At 47.9% G+C, this 18152-nt stretch overlaps 1 protein-coding gene across 1 annotated transcript in view; it reads left to right on the top strand.

Annotated features, from left to right (window-relative positions):
- Positions 1–18152, top strand: part of LOC144158586 (uncharacterized) — a 184425-nt gene that overhangs the window by 28366 nt on the left and 137907 nt on the right. The window contains exons 7-13 of the mRNA XM_077689573.1: positions 2035–2097; positions 2331–2405; positions 4011–4082; positions 4173–4229; positions 9342–9395; positions 11830–11883; positions 13002–13055. Of these exons, the coding sequence (XP_077545699.1) occupies positions 2035–2097; positions 2331–2405; positions 4011–4082; positions 4173–4229; positions 9342–9395; positions 11830–11883; positions 13002–13055 (429 nt within the window). The remainder of the gene's footprint in view (positions 1–2034; positions 2098–2330; positions 2406–4010; positions 4083–4172; positions 4230–9341; positions 9396–11829; positions 11884–13001; positions 13056–18152) is intronic.

Genomic DNA, 18152 nt, shown 5'->3' with positions numbered 1-18152 from the left:
TGCTTCCGGAGGCATAGGGCTGCGACGGACTCCATTGCCAACGTGGTGGCAGCACTGTAGCATGCCCGGGCCACCAGGCAGGTGGCAGCCCTGGTGCTACTAGACATCAAGGGCGCCTTCGACAACCTGGAGCACCCTGCCATCTCCCTGGCCATGGAAGAGGCAGGCATCGCGGGCAAGCTGCGGGGCTTCGTCGAGGCGTTCTTGACGGGCCGCACAGCGCGGGTGCAGGTGGGCAGCGCCCTGTCGGCGCCCCGGCCAGTGGACGTGGGCACCCCGCAGGGCTCAGTCGTCAGCCCCTTCCTCTTCAACCTGGTCATGGCGGCACTGCCAGACTGCCTGCCGAGAGGAGGGGCACACAGGGTGTACATGTCTGTGTACGCCGACGACGTGGCCCTGTGGGTGCTGGGCCCCAAGAGGAGCTGTCGAAGCGTCGTGCTGCAGCTGCAGGCGGCCCTGGATGCGGTGCGGGCCAAGCTGGTCAATGTTGGCCTACAGCTGACAACAAGCAAGACAGAGCGATGCTGGTCCACCCGGATGCCCAGTCCCGTCGCAGGGCCAGGTGCCTGCACATCGATGGCGACGAGCTCAGCTGGAAGTCCAGTGTGCGCTACGTGGGGCTCACACTGGACCACTGCGTCAACTTCCGGCAGGCCACCAGGGAGCTCCGAGCCAGGGCACAGATGCCCACCACGGCCGTGTGAAAGATGGCCGCCCGGGACCGCGGCTGCTCGCAGCGAACGGCCCTGCGGCTCTACAATGCTGCGGCTGTGGGACTGCTCATGTACGGGCTACCATTGGTCACCCTGCGCAAGACCAGCTAGCGGCAGCTGGAGGGCGACCACCGCAGGGGCGTCTGCACCTGCCTTCACGTCACGTGATGATGGCGGACATGGGCCGATAAGTCAGGAAGCGCTGATTTGAGGACGCGCCGATAAGTCCCAGTGCATTTCAGTGAAGCAGAAAAGAAAGCCTTGTAGTGTAGAGTTATATGGGCGCTGGAGGCAGCCTGCAGTTTTGTGCAGCTCTATTTCAGGGCAATGCAAGACCGGTGCACGGGTGGTAAACTTCAAAAAAATGTTTTTCTGGTAAAAAAAAAACAATCTTGTTTTGATTAAACTGCTCGGTACGAATCAGGCTGAATGATTGAATTAAATGCATTATTTTTATAGTTTTCTGGCTCCACAGGAATACGAAGTCTATACTAGAGGGACGCAAAATTTTTAAATTTAAAACATTTATTTATTTCCCCTCGCTTTCGTCTCCACGTGTCTCAAACTACTTTAGCAGGTACTGTACGACAAAGAAAACGATGGAAAACAGTCAGAATGATTGTAAAAAAAAGGGCATGATGCATACATCATCAAACTATGATACGCTTTCCACTCGCTTGTTAACGCAGATAACGAAGTAATAGTTTCTTGCAGATATTGCACATTAAACATACTTCTCAATTCAATAAAATATGAACAGAATGGGTTACTTATTTTTGTTTGTGATGGCGTGCTTGTTTTGTTTCGTGAATTTGATGGTGGCAACAGATGGAAAAAAGAGTGCTGCGTGAAACGCTTTCAGGAAACATTCTGTGCAATGCGAGGGAGGACGAGGAATAACATTTATTTTTCTAAGGGAAAGGGGAGCAGGAAAGGAGAGTGGGTGGTGGCCTCAGTCTAGGCCGCCTTCAGGCCCCCCAGCAGCCCTCGCCCGGGAGATGAGGTACTCCTGATCCTCGAGCTGGAAGCTGGTCAGCCTATGTTCCCACTACTCCAATGTATAGATGGAAAGCTAGAATTATAAACAAATGGGGAATGGTCCAGCTCAGTGCTGGGATTGTTGACATAACATGACCCAATAACGCATCAAATGCGACAAATTCGAGTGAACGCCCTCTGTTACGAGACTCCAGTCAGGACAATCAGGCTAGCGGCACGTTTAGTTTCGTAGTGTTATTTTTTTTGTTAGAGTAGTTTGTCTGGTTGTGTGGTTCACAATTTTATGCCATAGGCATTGTTCTGATCGCTTTTACGTATCCAGGGGCCTCAGGGACCACAAGGATATCCCGGCTCTCCTGGATTTCCTGGCCACAAAGGGGACAAGGTAAGAAAGACTATATGGTCAGACATAGCTCTTGGGACGAATCGGAGGTTCAAGCCGATTTGGTGGATATCTTTTAAAGAAAAGTGCATGACATATGTGAAGGTGATAATGCTGAACTGGCTCCTTTAGAGGTCATCCTTTTCTGTTGGCTGTGCCATGGACGCATATATCAACCGAGGCGCGATAGGGCAGATTGGTAGTGTGATTGCGGCGGCTGGTCCACGTCTTTTCAGGGAGACCCCGGAAGGGATGGACTCGCTGGGACTTCCGGGCAGCCTGGTGCACCTGGACATATCTTCATGATACCGGTAAGGGGCAAGAGTATCGAACCAAATCTGCGACGTGTCTGGGACTATACGACTGGTCATTATTGACAGTGTCGCCGAAAAAAAGAACCGTGGCCTGGAGTCCGACCACGATTTTTTTACAGCGTTATCTGTTAATGTGAGCCTGAAGCAAAACCACGCTGTCCGCGCTCAAAATGCAGTAGCGACTGAGAAGGAGCATTGCCATGGGAATAGCGCGTGCTAAGTCCCACTGCGACTTCTCCAGACTCCGGTGTTACGTGGTAGGAGCTGGCGGGGGCTTAACACCATACGCTGCGATGGATTCGAATTGGACATCAAATTGATTACTCATACTTTCCTGAAATTGCACACTGGCTTCCCCCTTAGTGGTTTCGAGCACAAAGCCAGCTTTTGTTTAGTCTACGCCTAATTGTTGCTGCGTACGTATATTTTGTGGTGGTGCATTGATAGTTGTATCTCAGCCTGACTTTGTGTGATGAGAAGCTAACAACGTGGTAAGCCCAGATAGGGCCGTCGCAGAATACTTTTTAAAGATGCTTTATGTTCACTCAATCCTTTAAAAAACGCCCTGCAGATAACGGAAGAAAAGTGTGTAAGCCCACAAAGCACTAAATGTAATCAAATGCAGCTACGGAAAAATTGTGTTCGGCTTGTTTTGAAGGTACCGGTTACGCAGGTTGGACACTTCCAGGGTCTCTTTCACGTGCTTATAAATCTTTGAAGCGCGATTAACATTGTAGGTAGCTTATGCAAATTTTAGGCACAGCTCACTTGTAGATGCGAAGCCATTACGAAGCAGGTTCTTTAATAGGGCTCTGCGAAGGGGCTATTAGACGTTTTCCTTCTTTCCTTCAAGACTGGAAACAGTCTCGACAGGACGCTGTAGTTATTGCCAGCATAGAATGGACCTCTTTTATTTGTCCGACGCCGCAGATTCTTCATCTACTACAGGATTTTATTTTGTTTCGATTTTTTAAAAGCGACCATCGAATGCTTTACGCTGCAACGGAAACAGAGCCGGTCATAGGCACACAAAAAATGTCGGGCTTTGAAGTAGGCGTGAAATAGTCAAGAATTTTTTGAGCGAGTTTTTAAGTTTGGGATGTCCGTAAAGCAGTTCGGCTTCTTCATGGTGACGTAATGTAAGGAGACGGCACATCTTATTGATCATATTATAAAAGCATTTAGGATGTGGAAAAAAGTTGGAAAAAGTCTTCGAGGGCCTTGCATGAAAAATGCCACCCGCCGTGGACACCTAAGCCGTGCATTGGCTTGTCGGCTATTGACAGGCCGTACCTGGATTCCTGGTGACACACGCAAAACGCGTCTCCAAATCGACCCCCTTATAGCAGCACGTAAGTCATCCACGCTGGAAGTGAGATCCTTTCCGGTGCAGTCAGTACCAATTATGACGTCACGGGCGTTGTCAATGATTCGACGCCAGCTTTTTGTTCGTATCGGACCGTTTTCCGACCCCGTTAGTGGGGCTACAGTTTTGACGGGACCCAAAAACCGAACCTTACAGAGCTTAGGAATGCTAATCGCGTATAGTACATTTCGTTAGCTGCTTTCGGCCCGAACGCTCCACTTTGAGTTTTGTTTCAGTACCCATCAGCCGGGGACACCAAGGGCCCTGACAACACAGAGACGCTGCGACAAATGCTGAGCCAACACATGGTCAGTCTGGAGGCGCTGACGCCGTTCCTGGGGTTCTGTTTCGAGGACGTGTGTTGATGCCGTCGCCGTACGTTGCCGCTTGTGTTGCAGCTTGCCATGCGTGGGACCCCAGGACCAATGGGATTGACAGGGCTGCACGGACCTGTGGTACGTATGCATTTCCTACAAGGAGCGCCACTTTAGTTCTGGGACACTCATGGGGCAAAAAAAAAGAAAAAAGAAGACCGAAATGCGTTGTTTCCCTGCAAGGGGCCGGGCCACGTATAATCACTACAGCCTACTGGATAATAATGTTCCGATTAATTAATCAGTAATAATAATAATAATAATAATAATAATAATAATAATAATAATAATAATAATAATAATAATAATAATAATAATAGTCAGAAAAACAATAATGCGGCGCCAAGTATGCGGCTATGACGAAAACCGGAATAACGATGCCCAATTGATTGATGTGGCTCAATGAATGAACGTGACATGAGCAAAGTGGGGCTATTACTCCCTTGTTCTTCATGTGGGCGGTCTCTGGCGCCCTGTGCCCATGGCGTGAGCACGGCTGGAAGCGACCGCGAATTTCAGGATTTGGGTTCTACAAAAGAAAAACTGTACTCCAGGAAAGCAGTACAAATTTTGGGGGATCTGGCTGGACGAAGGGAAGTGCCACCCATGAAGATGAAAGGGAGGCGAGACGCGGTGATAATGAAACATTTATGACTTAGGAAGGACAATAAGTACGACGTAGTACGAGGTATTGGGAAAGGAGTAATGGGGCAGGCGCTCACATTTTCAAATACTGTACAATGCTTAAAGTCAGAGATCCTGTCGGGGCTGGAAGTGAACGAGACGGCAGTAGGCCGATTAGCACTAAGGGCTGATGGCAAGACAACGGATGAGGGAGATATATGTATACAGCGTGGTATGGGCTGGGCCTCTTCTGAATGCGGGAAGCACAGAGTAAAATACGCCTTGAAAACAGGCACATAAACTTGTACGATAAGAAACTGGCAAGGAGTGTGCTTGAGTACCTGCACCAAAGGGAACGAGCGCACGATTCTCCCCACGCGGCTGCGAGTTCGCCGCCGATACCAACTGCAGCCCTGCAGCTACGTACACCGCGAAAGGGCAAGGCCAGGCCGCACACATGCGGCCAGGTCATTCGTTCGCTTTTCCAGCCTGTCTCCATGGTGTCTACAGAGATGAAAAAGCCGAAAGAGCTGGCCCGTAGCAGACGGCAGTCTGTGGGAGCGCAATAGCGGAAGTACGTCACCGCTGAGGAGCGGAGCATCATGGGAGGGGAGGCCAACAGCGAAGAAACAGTTGAAAGGAGGAGGAAATACGGCGCGACGATAATTCGCGGTTTTTGATTTACGATTTCTCAGCTAATACTCATCGCTTTAACAAAATTCTTGCAGGAGGAGATTGCTAATACATTGCTTTATTTGGTTACATGTACATCCATGCATCGGCGGAAGGCATTTCAGGACCCCTTTAAAGGAGCCATGAAGAGAAAACAAAAGTTTGTTTTATTCGAAAGATTAGGTGTTTCATAGTACCCCAAGCGCTTTCCCGGAAGCAAATGATGCTTTATTCACTGAGAAATAAGGCAATTTAAGGCAAAACTTTAAATCTTCCGCTAAAATTGCACATTCCGTGACGTGAACAACGGCGTCATACGAGCCGGTCCATGAAACAGATACTTAGTATGTCGACTCCATATAGCACCCACACGCGGGAGTCGACCGAGACGGCGACCATTTTAAAAATACTAGTAAAACCTAGTGCACCCGCAGCCCTAGTCATGGAATCGCCTGATCCGGAGAACAAAACTCTCGCCGAGGAGCTCGGGCTTGCATTTAACAACCTCACACCACTTGAACGCTCAATGCTTCTAAGTGCACGAGCGGCAAGAGTTGTGGGATACGCGGTGGACGGGAAAGCGACCATTCCGCGATAGCCACAACAGACGAACGCCCTGCCGTCGGCACCGCTGCCTCGTCAGCCCCGTCGCGACGGACGAATGCAGACTGGTACGTATGTGCCGTATTTTTATTACGGTTAATGATAGTTCAATTTCAGTAGCAGTATAAATTATGCCAGTTGGCCGGTGTCATGTATGGAAAGCCGTTCGCGCGAGCTCTCTGCTTCGACCAGAAAGATACGAGCGTCAATGCGCGGTGTTTACGGCATTTTTTTCCCCCAAGGTCAGAGCGCTTTGACGGCGGTTTGACGAAGTCGGCGACGAGCGCCAGCATGTCCCAGGAGTGAGCTAACGTAAGGGTCCCTGCCGTAATCACTTCCTCGGAAATGAAGCGAGCACACTCGTACTTCCTTTAGCTCTCTTTCTCCTCCGTTTGCAAAGTTCACAAAACGTAGCCACTTGCTTCGCCGAGGTTCGTCGTTGGGCAGCACATGAAAGGAGATCTCCTCACCGGGGATGTCGCACTCCCTCGACGATTTGCTCGTACTACATGGGCATTTAAAAACGTAGCAACGAAATTTCATTGTAAAGTACTCGAACAAACTGAAGTTTTCAGTGGTTGTAAACTGGAAACGAGCTCCTAACAATAGCAGCAAGCCAACACCATTCCGAAACTGCGACGACTGTCACTGTCTCGTCGCTGCTTGCTGTTCCTTACTCCCCTCGTTTCAATTTTTACTTTGCTGGTTGGCGATATGACGGCCAACCTCCTGTGAAGGGATTACAATAGCAAGCAAGGTCGCGGCTGTGCGTGCTGGGACGGTTCGTTGGCCCCTAAGAGCCTCGAACCCGAAAATTCGTCTGCACGACGGCGAGATGTCGAGCTCGGCCGGCGGTAGTTTCGTATGCATTGGCGCACACGCTTGCGTGTTCGTTCGGAACTTCAACCGTTTACTCCACCGTTCTTTGTCATAAAAAGAATGTGCAGTATGTTTCACGGGCATTTAGCTCGCTATGCAAACTGTAAGCCCTGCCTAACATGCGTTTGCTTTTACCGGCCTCCGCCAATCGCAGAGCATTCTCGAGTGACATCATAGGTTCTGTTGCGGAAAATGAGCTGGTGGGTCGCATTGTCATTTCCTTTTTTCCTAATTATGTAGCTTATTTGAGCGAAGTTTGCGTTATAAGTGGTGTCGTTATGGTTCTAACGAGGCAATCTTTCGAATGAACCAAACTTGTGTTTTCTCTTCATGGCTCCTTTAAAAGCGCGCATGGGCACGCAATGGCGGAAGAGGACGAGAAAACTGACGACGAAATACAAAATTCGTGGGTAAGCGGACTATCAGGGCACATAAAGAGAAAGTGAATGAAACGTGGACGATGAGGTGGGCGGAGAGGATGAAAACAAAACAAAAAAAAAATCATCGGGAGTCAGGCAAACTTGGGACCAAGAAAAAAAATTGCCATAACACCAAACGGGGTGCGCCGCTTTTCGAAGCCCACGCTGGCAGCTTGAGGACAAGAACCTATGTGAGCAAACACAGGCCACACGATGAGGCATGTGTATGCTGGCGAGAAGATAAGAAGATAAGGAAGCAATCGATCTCTTAGTAATTGAATGCCGAAGTATCCATCTGGCTTGAAATGCAGGGAAAGTGCCCCTTCCTGAATCACAGTGTTTTGGCGTTGACAAAATCATTAAGGGGTTTGCAGTGGAGGTTAACAAAAAGTGACTAGAGTGCTGGTGGAGAAAAGAAAAAGCAGGGAAGGGTTCAATGAAGGACATTCACGACATAAACAATCTTTATAGTACGTAATCTAAAAGGGAGCATGAGTCATAGTTGAGAAATAAATTACGGGGTATGCTTAGAACTTTCTAAGAATGTGAAGGCGGAAGCGAAGTTGGCTGTTCTGTCGATCTTCTGTTGAACTCCCTGTTGAACTTCGCGGCCGCGTCATCACGACTTGATCAGCCCACTGGACAGCCCCCTCCGGATCTCATTCCGCTCAATCGCCATCGCCAGGGGCCACCTGTTCGCCTCCATCGGTACCTTCACATCTCAAGGCGGCTAGCACTGCACGTGCGGCAGCGGCCAACCCTCATTTGTCACTGGTGTCTGCCTTTTGCCTGCGCGCGTTCCCTGGCTCGCGCGCTGTTTTCTTGTGCGATTTTGTGCATCTCTTAACGCTTTCGCCTTAAGATATAAGTACAAGTAGATAAATACCGCACACAGCCGAGATGGCATCTTCCATCGGCCTGATTCAACGTGGAAGCCTTTAGTCGTCGTCGTCGTCGTCGTCGTCCTCATCATAGTCACCGTAGTCGTCCTCCCCATCATGCGTTGTGCCCGTAGTCACGTTGAACATCGGTTTGCCGAGATGTAGCTCTTACAGCTCTGTGGGCTTCGACCCGCGCCGTTACCAAGGGGTTAATTAGATTCATGCTGAAAGAACCCGGACTCGAAGAGGCCGGCATTCCTAGCATGATTCGAAGGGTCTTTATTAATTCTTGGCCGATCCCCCACGACTGTATGTTGCATAGGTGGGTGTGAACTAGGTGACGGTCCTTTCCCATGTATGTAAAAGCCTGAAACTTCCAGCGCGATTCAGAACGTGAATTAAACGTCGTAATAGGCTTGACCCCGCACCTAAACCTTCCTAAAAGATACTAAAACAACTACATTTGTGAAAAAAGAGAACGCGTAGAATTGGGGTAATCAAAAACTTAGTAAATAAAAAGTAGCAATAACTGTTCGAACCGCTGGGGTTTGAACGCAGGTCGTGGGCGTCGGAACTATAGCGACTCTACCTAGAGGCCACGAGGACGAATGGCGGGCTCGTTTTAGCAGTTGGGGAACATAATAACGGGAGTGTTCGAAGCGAACCACTAGATGTCACTAGGATGTACAGGAAGTGCCTGACTTGTACCCACACGGGAAGGCAATGTCGCTGTGCCTCGGGCTATCTGCGATGCTCAGCGAACGGTCACGTACTGCCAAGGTTGCGGCCACCGACGATGCAGATGCCCCAAACTCCACAGCGGTGCGTTACGTACTGCCATGCTGGGCGGCCTGGTTCGCTGGGGACTGTTGTGCCTCCGGGTGAGGCGGGTGCGTGATGCTTTATAGGTATCTAGCACTGCGTGAATATGGTACTCGCATTACATGAAAAAAAAAAAACTGGGGTAAGCGTCGGTCAATACACTTCTCGGGTCCTGTACGAAACACAGTGTAAGCCGTGGAAGGGGACACCGCTGGAGGTGACGAAGCAGGAAATGATGCAAAGGAGAAAATCCCGTTGACATCTCTAACGGAGCTTGTGCTGAATGTTCCCAGGGCCCCATGGGACTGCCAGGAGAGAAAGGAGAACGTGGGGAACAAGGTGCTCTGGTGAGTGGCGGCCCGAAATGCACCAGTGCATGCGCATTGAAGGGCCAAGGAGGCCAAAAAATAATCGGCTTTGTTCGGGTGCGTGCATGAGCGTCTATTGCCGATAAATGACATGCCTTGCAAGTGAATTTCGAAACTCGACGGATAAGTGATTTGTGGACGGACTTACTAATGATAAAGTTAACAAATGCTTGACCAGTAGTGTCAATAAAGGAGCTTAAAAATCACTCAGAGGGCTTATGAGCGAAAAGAAACGTCGAATAAGAGACTATTTAGTGAATTATAACTGTCTGCGGCAGCAAAAATTTAGCTTACATATTTTGAAGCTAAATTTTTCGCCAGGCACGCTGTGAACTGTGCGGGTGGGGCTTAGGGGATACGTCAGAAGGGGCCATCAGAATACTTTTGAAGTTCGAAGTTGTAATAATTTTTTGTTCATTGTTGTGATACAACATAGTAGGTGCGCAGACAGCGCCGTGTCGGGTTCTGCTTGCCGGCGCCAGCTGTGTTTCGCACAGTAGGAACACAGTGTTTTGCACAGTGCGAAAGTAGGAACGCAAATGGAACTCGAAAATTTTAGCCGGCTAAGAGCAACACTTGAGCTTCGGGTGGCACTTACTTTTTTGCCTGCATTAAAAAAAGAAAAACAGCTATGGGTTGCCTACACCAGAGCGCAACTGAAGGAACAAACATTTCGGTCAAAGGGAAAAAAAAAAGTGTCGTAGAGTATTCTTAAGCATACTCTTCTGAGATGAAGAAATGAAAGCGTGTGAAAGATTGAAATTTAGATGACCAAGACTCCATAGCGTCGACAGTAGCGCCACTCCTATCATATAGTGTGCTTGTACAACTCAAGTTCAAGCTACGTGCCTTAGGCATGAGGAACACGACGATATCGATGCATATGACGATGACTGCTATTAGCACAGTGCAAAGCGACGACGGAACATGGAAATAAACAATTGCAAACCTGCAGAAATGCTTGGTGGTGTGCCCCTCAGTGCTCACGTATAAAGAAATCATGCAGCAAGCCTTGCGCGACTTAGCACAAGCTTCGCCAGCTTTTTAGTTAACTGACTGGTGCCATGGTGCAGTTCCGGCCACGGCTGGCGAGCGCGCAGAAATTATGGAAATGAAACTAGTGACGGCTTCGCGATTAAAAATATACCCGAGCTACACGGGACAAGAATACTTGTATAGTGGCAAAAGAAGCACCGGTGAATTGAAGTCACAAAACCGGAGATCGTATTTGGTGCTGCTGTTGCGTACGCGAGGGGAAAATGTACTGTTGCGTCCCCATTGAAGCACAAAACAAGAAATTAGGAGGGGGGAGGCGCGTATGGCCGAAATCGCATGCGCCTGCGACTAATGTGGGAAGAGTTGAGTAGCCTGAAAACGTGTGTGCGCTGTGTCGCCTTCGCACCTCAAAAGTGGCCATGCCCCACCGTCATCTATTGCACCCCCCCCCCCCCCCCTTTTTTTTTATTGATATAAAAAGGAGGAAGGCTAAGATGTTAAGGAAGATGCAGGCCATCTGGAGTGCAAGCTTTTCTGAAGATATAGTATTTTGAGAATTTTCTTCCGGTAACAACTTTGAGAATAAAAATAGTACTTAATTAGGTTTGGTACAGTGAACTTGAATAGTTGCAGTTCACTGTGCTTCGAGCTTCCCAAGGATCGATGGCTTGCGAGCGGTAGGGGCCGAAAAGGACAAGGGAAAGGCCAACCACAATAGCCAAAGTGAGGCCCATGCGGCATTCTTAATTAACCAAGGTTTTTTTTTTCACTAACATAAATTTGAAAACAGTTGGAATACGGTCTTCTCTTATGAATTGAATTCATGGTAATCAATCTCGTGAAAAAAAAATCAGCTGAACATATAGTACAAGGATTCGAACCCAAGGACGTGGAGTGACAGGCCGCGCCAGTATTCGGCCGTAGCGCCTCATGCGGATTTCCAGCTTTTAGGCATCAGTGCCTGCCAACAAAATGCCCCTGCTTTTACCGCTGTTCCAACATTCGAGTTCACAGTAGCCGAGCTTACGTATGGCACAAAGAGTGCTCCGCGCTGCGACATTACGACTAGGCAGGTATGCGACTTTGTATCACATGGTGTCACAACGCAGATTACGCTTTTTCAGTTATATGGTGCTTGAGAGATGAATATTATTCAGATTTGATACCTTAGAACGCAAGCCTTGGTAATTCAATAGCAGTGTGGTGTGACTGACTCAGGAAAGTCTATCAGAGTGCTCCACGTACTAATTTCACGACGTGGCTGTTGGCAGCAACGCATGCGCGCTGCTTCTCAATTAAATAGCCGGGAATGGAAATGAGAGCCGAGGAGTTTTCAAGCGTAGGGAATGCAATCGCGAAAGCGGCCGTGAAGTGTTCGTCCTGGTCGCGGAATAACGGCTGTCTTGGTTCCCTGCAGGGCGCAAGAGGAATGAGGGGCCAGCAAGGAACAGCCGGAAAACCTGGGAGGCGGGTGAGCGCATGTCTTCAACTATCGCGCTCAGCCAAAGGTGCAGCAGCATAAAATACGATGACTTCAAACGCGGACAATGCACTTCTCTTAAGGTCCGCAACTCGGAGTTCACGGAATATGAGAGAGCCGAGTGCAGAGAGACAAGACGGGAAGTAAAGCATGACGCGATGCACCGGCGCTTTCTCACAACTACGCTCAGATTGTTCAGATAGTTTTAATGTCCCTGGATTTTCTGGAGGCGTCGTACGAGGCATGACCGCCCATTACACTTGTCTGCTTCCTTTCATTCTTGTTTTGTTTGTTGGCTTTTCCTTCTGTTGTTCCCTTTTCCTGTCCTTTTCCCTTTTTGTTTTTTCCTTTCCCTCTCTTTTTTTTCTCGTCTTTTTTCCCTTCTTTCCTCCTCTTCTCCTCTTTCCTTACTTACCTCCTTTTCTCTCTTTAGGCTGATTGACCGGTAGACACAAATCATCTCAGCAGAGCCAGCAGAACGATAAATGAAATATTCATACCATCAAGCAGGTAGCAGGGCACTTATGAGCGCACACGTATACCTATAGCTAGTCAACCGCTTGGCCGAGGTGGGAACCCTTTCTTGTGTACTATTACGAGCAATATGAAAGGGAACACAGCAACGCGTGGCAAGCAGCCTCGAAACAGACTCGGAGCGATATGCGGATGGCGCTGTGAAAAACAAAGGGGGAAAGGAGGGCGCTCTTCCATTAACTGTTGGCACTCCCACCACGCTGGCATTTCTTCAAAGCAGCAGCCTACATCATTTCGCCAATAATATGCTATCGTTCGACAGCCGATAAGACGCACGGCGGGAATGCGAATAGCTGTTAGAACAGCGTCCCCCTTTCCGCTTTGTTTCCGACGGCGGCCGCTGGGTATCCCTCATAGCTGGGTCTGATGGTGTTTTCTACGGGGTGCTGTGCTCCCTTTCATATTGCTCATATTAGTACTCCACTGCTGGCTCTGACAAGTTGAAAAAACTGGAGTTTTTTTTTTTTTTTTACTTCTGCCGTAACAAACGTTGTCCGGAAGTGTGATGCCTATGTAATGTGGTACAAAGTGCTAATTGCGACACGTGCTCAGCCTTGTTCAATACTTCTTCGCAGGGACGAAGCGGAAAAGACGGAGAGCGTGGAAAGTCCGGGCCTACAGGACCGAAGGCTAGTCAAAAAACCAATTGTTTCAATCTAGAAAAGGGGCATATGTAAAATACGAAAGAAAGACAGCATCCGGGGCACAAGCCTTTTCTCCCTTTATTAAGTTCACCAAGAGCAGAAGGGATGACCAATTCATCCAAAGACACTCTTTAACTAAGCTCTTTTCAACTTCAACATTAGCTCTTTTTTTTTAATTGCGATACGTTACCCTTCAGCATAACATGAAGTTTTAAAGGGGCAACTTTGCACCTGTTTCACCCAAAAATCCAACAAGAGACCGGTACTGGGGTCTCTATATTCAACGCTTATGGTCTGGGGGTCCCCCCCAGGATGCAGCCCTATGCCTCGGAGGTGTTGCATTCGGGCGTTTCAAAGACCTGAGCAAGCCCACAACAGGTGTTCAATGTCAGCTTCCGGCGCAGGAGTCACACAAAAGGGGCAGGCGTCCGCGAACGGGGCGTGATATCGGGCAGGCCAAGCGTGCGTAGGAGCTGGGGATAACGCCACCCCAACTCGAAGCTTCCGCAGCAGGACCTCCTCCCAGCGAGCAAGCCCACTGGGGAGGTCAGTTCTATTCGCCGCGAGATCGACATGTAGGTGGCGACAGCGTCGCGCTGCTAGTGTGGATGCTCCGCTGACGGCCTGGGAGAATGCACACTGTGAGCGCGCTTCGTGCCTTTCTGGCGCCGTATGTGCGCACGAAAGGCGCAGACAAGAGTGGTATGCTGTAGTTCGGTTCCTAAACGTTCAATGTATAGCATGGAAGCGGCAATAAGTTTTCATTATTACGCAAAAAAGCGACGACCCATCGGGAATCTCAGAACTGCCGCAATAATGACAATGAACTTGTACGCCGTGGCTCGCAGCAAGTTCGACATTTCCAGACTATGGCGTTGAGCCTTCAATAAAATCATAAATAGAAACAAATCAGGAAGCCTCGAATTCCGGAGTTCAGTTTACAACAGCAGTTAAATTCACTGGTAGCATGACGCATTCTTGCATTTGCGGGATGCCCTGAAATGGTAACACCACTTAATTGCCCCAACATTTTTTTGAGGGCTTACAATATTTTTTGTGTGTTCGAAAGGCAACATAAAATTACTGAATTTTAACCAGCGCTGAGATATTAATTCAACCGTTCTAACATGTCTTTTGCGCGCAGCTTTAGTTAAATGGAATTTTAGCGACTCTGAAGGCAGGTCTGATGAATAACGGTGTCGGATCACTTATTTAAGACTTTCGTCGCAAGTGAACTTGCGAAGTAAATTGCTAACGCACGCAGTACAATCAACATCTTATGTTTAGCTAGACTTGCAAAGTGTCAAGCCCGTTTAGTGTGTAAACCACGCTTCTGGGACCTCACAGTGAGCATAGATTTTCTGTTACGGGTGCACTGTTGAACATCTGCGACCATTTTAAAATCTTAACAGATGCCTAGAACAGCGAGATATGTTTGCATTCTTGCGTAATGTCGCTTACGAACCATAAAGATGACAAATGAAGTTGCCCTGTTGCAGATGTAGTAGAACGTTCCCTTTTTATTTCTCGTTACGAAACAGCGCAAAGGGTTCCCGGTAACTACTTTGTGTTGTAAACTGAACCTCGCTTTTGTCTTGGCATTTAATTCTTGTTGGCTAAAAAATGCACGGATAGAAGTGTTTTTCTGTGCGCTTCCCTTTTTTTTCTTAAAGGGGGGGGGGGGGGTTCTGCCAACGTTCAAAGCGTATGCAGCGAGAAGAGGACGCATGCAACGCGAAAAGTCAAACGTTGGTTATCAGTATTAGTTGCAATTGACAGTGTCCTATGCGTCGTGTTCCGTAGCGGCGAAAAAGCAGTAGCTTCAACGACTAGACGCCAGTATTTGCGAAACTGATTAACCCCCCTGTTGGCCCGAGATTGTCCAGGAATTGGGGCTCGCCTTTTTTCAAAATTGTATTGAAAGCGAGCATTGTGAGAAAAATAATAAAACAAATCAACCGAGTCATGGCACACACCCTCCACACATGTGGGCGACAACGTGCATTATATTACGTGATTTTTCCTCCTTCTTTAAACTTAGGTCCACCTTAAGAGGTTAAGGCGGGACCGCATTAGACACTTGGTTATGCTGAGTGAAACACATTTCTGGACAAGGTGATTCATGTCGGGATTTGAAAATGTTATATATGAAAATGACACACGAAATGTCACATGACAGACGCAAACTCACAGCTGCTTAGTTTTACCGAGAAATCCCCCCTAAATAGAATAGAATAGAATAGAATAGAATAGAATAGAATAGAATAGAATTTTATTTCATGTTCTTTATAAGACATGACGGGGCTAGAGAAAAAGCTGCTGTGGACAGCTTGACGAGCTCTCGCCCCGTACCGGTGTATGGGCAGCAGACGGCGCCTGACGGTATACATGCTAGAGGGCTTGCGTGTAATTTATACAATCCAATTTCAACAAGACACTGTTTTTCTGTAAAATTCAGTAAACTATTACTAAAGAAAATGTTGTTACAACAAATGTTAAATAAACAGAAATGAGAAAAAAAAAGTTTATACAATGTCTAGCGGAACATTGCTTGCATACATAGCCAGAACTGGTACTCTTAGTGAGAAAAAAAAAAGAGAGAGAAAAAAGAAAAGAGAAATCATTATTACAGGTACATACGTAAAAGCTCAGAAATCCTTAAAGAATGAAAGTCAACGCCACGTTCAATAAATTGATTTAGAAGATTGGGGACAGTATAGGACAACATTTGATTACCATAGTTAGTTCTGCAACAGCGTACCGTCCAATGTTCAGTATGTCGAGTGTTGTACACAGGTACATTGGGAATTAATTGCGCAAAACTAGTAAGGAAATTCTCACTACGCTTTGCCTCGATCCTTAAAGCCGTGCTTAGGCGGTAATCATAAAAATTTTCTGCACTAATCAGGTTGAGTTTTTTAAGGAGAGGACCTGCTGAAGTGTCGAAAGGGGAATTTGAAATTATGCAAACCGTTTTATTTTGAAGACGTGCGAGTTTGGTGATGTTTGAAGAGGTTGTGGTGCCCCATACGAGGAAGCAATAACGTAGGTAAGACAAGAACAGCGCATTATATAATAGAAGTTTGGTTTTCGTAGGAAGCAAGTCCCGGGTTCGATAAAAAATTCCAACGGTACGGGCTAGCTTTGTCATTACATTCTCAATCTGAAAATCCCAAAGCATATGTTCAGAGAAAATTATACCCAGCGTTTTGATCCTGTCTACTACTTCGATTCTAGTCCCGTTCATAAAGAGCGCGTCGGGTGTTATGCCCTTGCCTTTCGCTCTAAATATTACCGCTTTTGTTTTTTCTGTATTTATACTTAGGCCATTTGCTGAGGACCACGCAGCTAATACTTTTGCGCATCCACAGAAACGTATTTTAAATAATACGTAAAATTAGCGACACAGTATAAGCAGCGACTGTTCAAGAATGGTATTTATTTTCGAAAAGGTACGGGAAGAATTCGATCACACAGGCGCTTGCAGGTGTAAAATACGTCCTCGGTAATGTATGGGCGATAGCGCACGTGTCGTGTGCAGTTAAATTGTTTTTTTCTTCTTTCTATAAGGACACCGCGCAATTTTACAAGGGTGTGGTAAATGCACGGGTATGCACAGGTCTTGTCGCTTCTTACCCGTTTCGTGTATTAAACTTTTATCCTTTAAATAACCACCACGCCACCTTCAAAAAGCACCCTTTGACGTTTCCGAAACGGCAGACGACTTCACTCATGTGTCGAAGCACTATTTATAACACGTTTCGCACGTATAACACGTTTCACCACGGCGAAGATAATTCGTGGAATTAAACCAGCGCATTAACCCGCAACGGCGGCTGATCATTGCGTCTCTAGAGGAAATGCGCAAGCACAGGTAACTATTCCATTGCTTACTGCCAAACAAGTGCACATATTGGTTGTTTTATCGTGCGCAGCACGAGTCTTGCGCCGTGTTGCAACGTGAACGAGCAGACGACGCGAGAGCGCCATCCACACTAGGAGCGGTTCGTCCCGCCGCCGCCAGGGGCCGACTGTGTTCGATCTCGGGGCGAATACCCGGTGGTAGTAAAGCACGCGTGGCGCGCCGGAGGTTCTCTTTTTCCATCAACAGTTCTTCTACAGTAGATACTGGAAGAAGTGGTAATGGCCGTGGGAGGTCTCTTCGGTGGCAGGCGCGATCTGCCGCTGTGTGGGAAGGAAGAATGTCCCGGCGAATGCACAACACACTGACAGGGCATGAGTAGGTGTCCATAATTGCGTGAATACATGCAGCCAGGCTTGTACACCATGCAACGCGACGTATATCCCGAATCGCTGCCGTTGAGACTGTGGGCATTTCCAGCTTGTCCCCACTAGTCACTGTCGATGCAAGCACTTGCAGACCATCCCGAATGGCAGCAAGTTCTTCTAGAGGCTAGAAAGCGCACGGAGGGTCTCGTACACCCAGCTTTGGTTCAAGGCAGGGTAAGACGGGCACGTCAAGGCCATGGTGACGATGCAGTCGTGTGGCCCGGCGTCCACGAAAGCCTGGCCACCGGTTGCGTCGCAGGCGCCCTGTCAGGGACACCAAGGACACTAGTCGGTGTAGTAGATGACGTTCAAGCAATAGTGTTCAATCTCAATAGTGTTCAGTAGTGTTCAATAGTGTTCAGCCTCTATATAACATATATACTGGGTTTTCCCGCTGTAGGCGACAGTAGCGGAGTCACCTATAACTGAGGTTACAGCTGTTTACGCTTGTTGGACTACATCAGGAGTGCTCCACGGGGAGCACGCGTGCATTTACGTATACTGTGTCGACACTTTATGGCTTTTCTCGCGCGTGTGCACTTGTTTCTACGTATATTTTATTGGCTGGTCACGTTAGCTAGACTTATTGGCTCAGTTTCCGTTTTATAGATATTTATACCATTTTGGTCCGTAATAAACAATCGGACACTGATGTGTCATGTCCTGCCTACATTTGTCTATTAAACTGTACAAACTAAATGTTCTCTGGCGTCGTTACGGCATATGTAAGGAGAATAGAAGTCCCAAAGTATAACTCAGTGGAGTGCAGGTATGCGTGACGTGATGATCGAA

Source organism: Haemaphysalis longicornis, unplaced genomic scaffold (assembly GCF_048455015.1).
Source record: "Haemaphysalis longicornis isolate Haplotype H1 unplaced genomic scaffold, Haemaphysalis longicornis Haplotype H1 scaffold_1, whole genome shotgun sequence".
In the NCBI taxonomy this organism is placed as follows: domain Eukaryota; kingdom Metazoa; phylum Arthropoda; class Arachnida; order Ixodida; family Ixodidae; genus Haemaphysalis; species Haemaphysalis longicornis.
The sequence above is the reverse complement of the archived record's forward strand: the minus strand, read 5'-3'. Positions and strand labels throughout refer to the sequence as shown.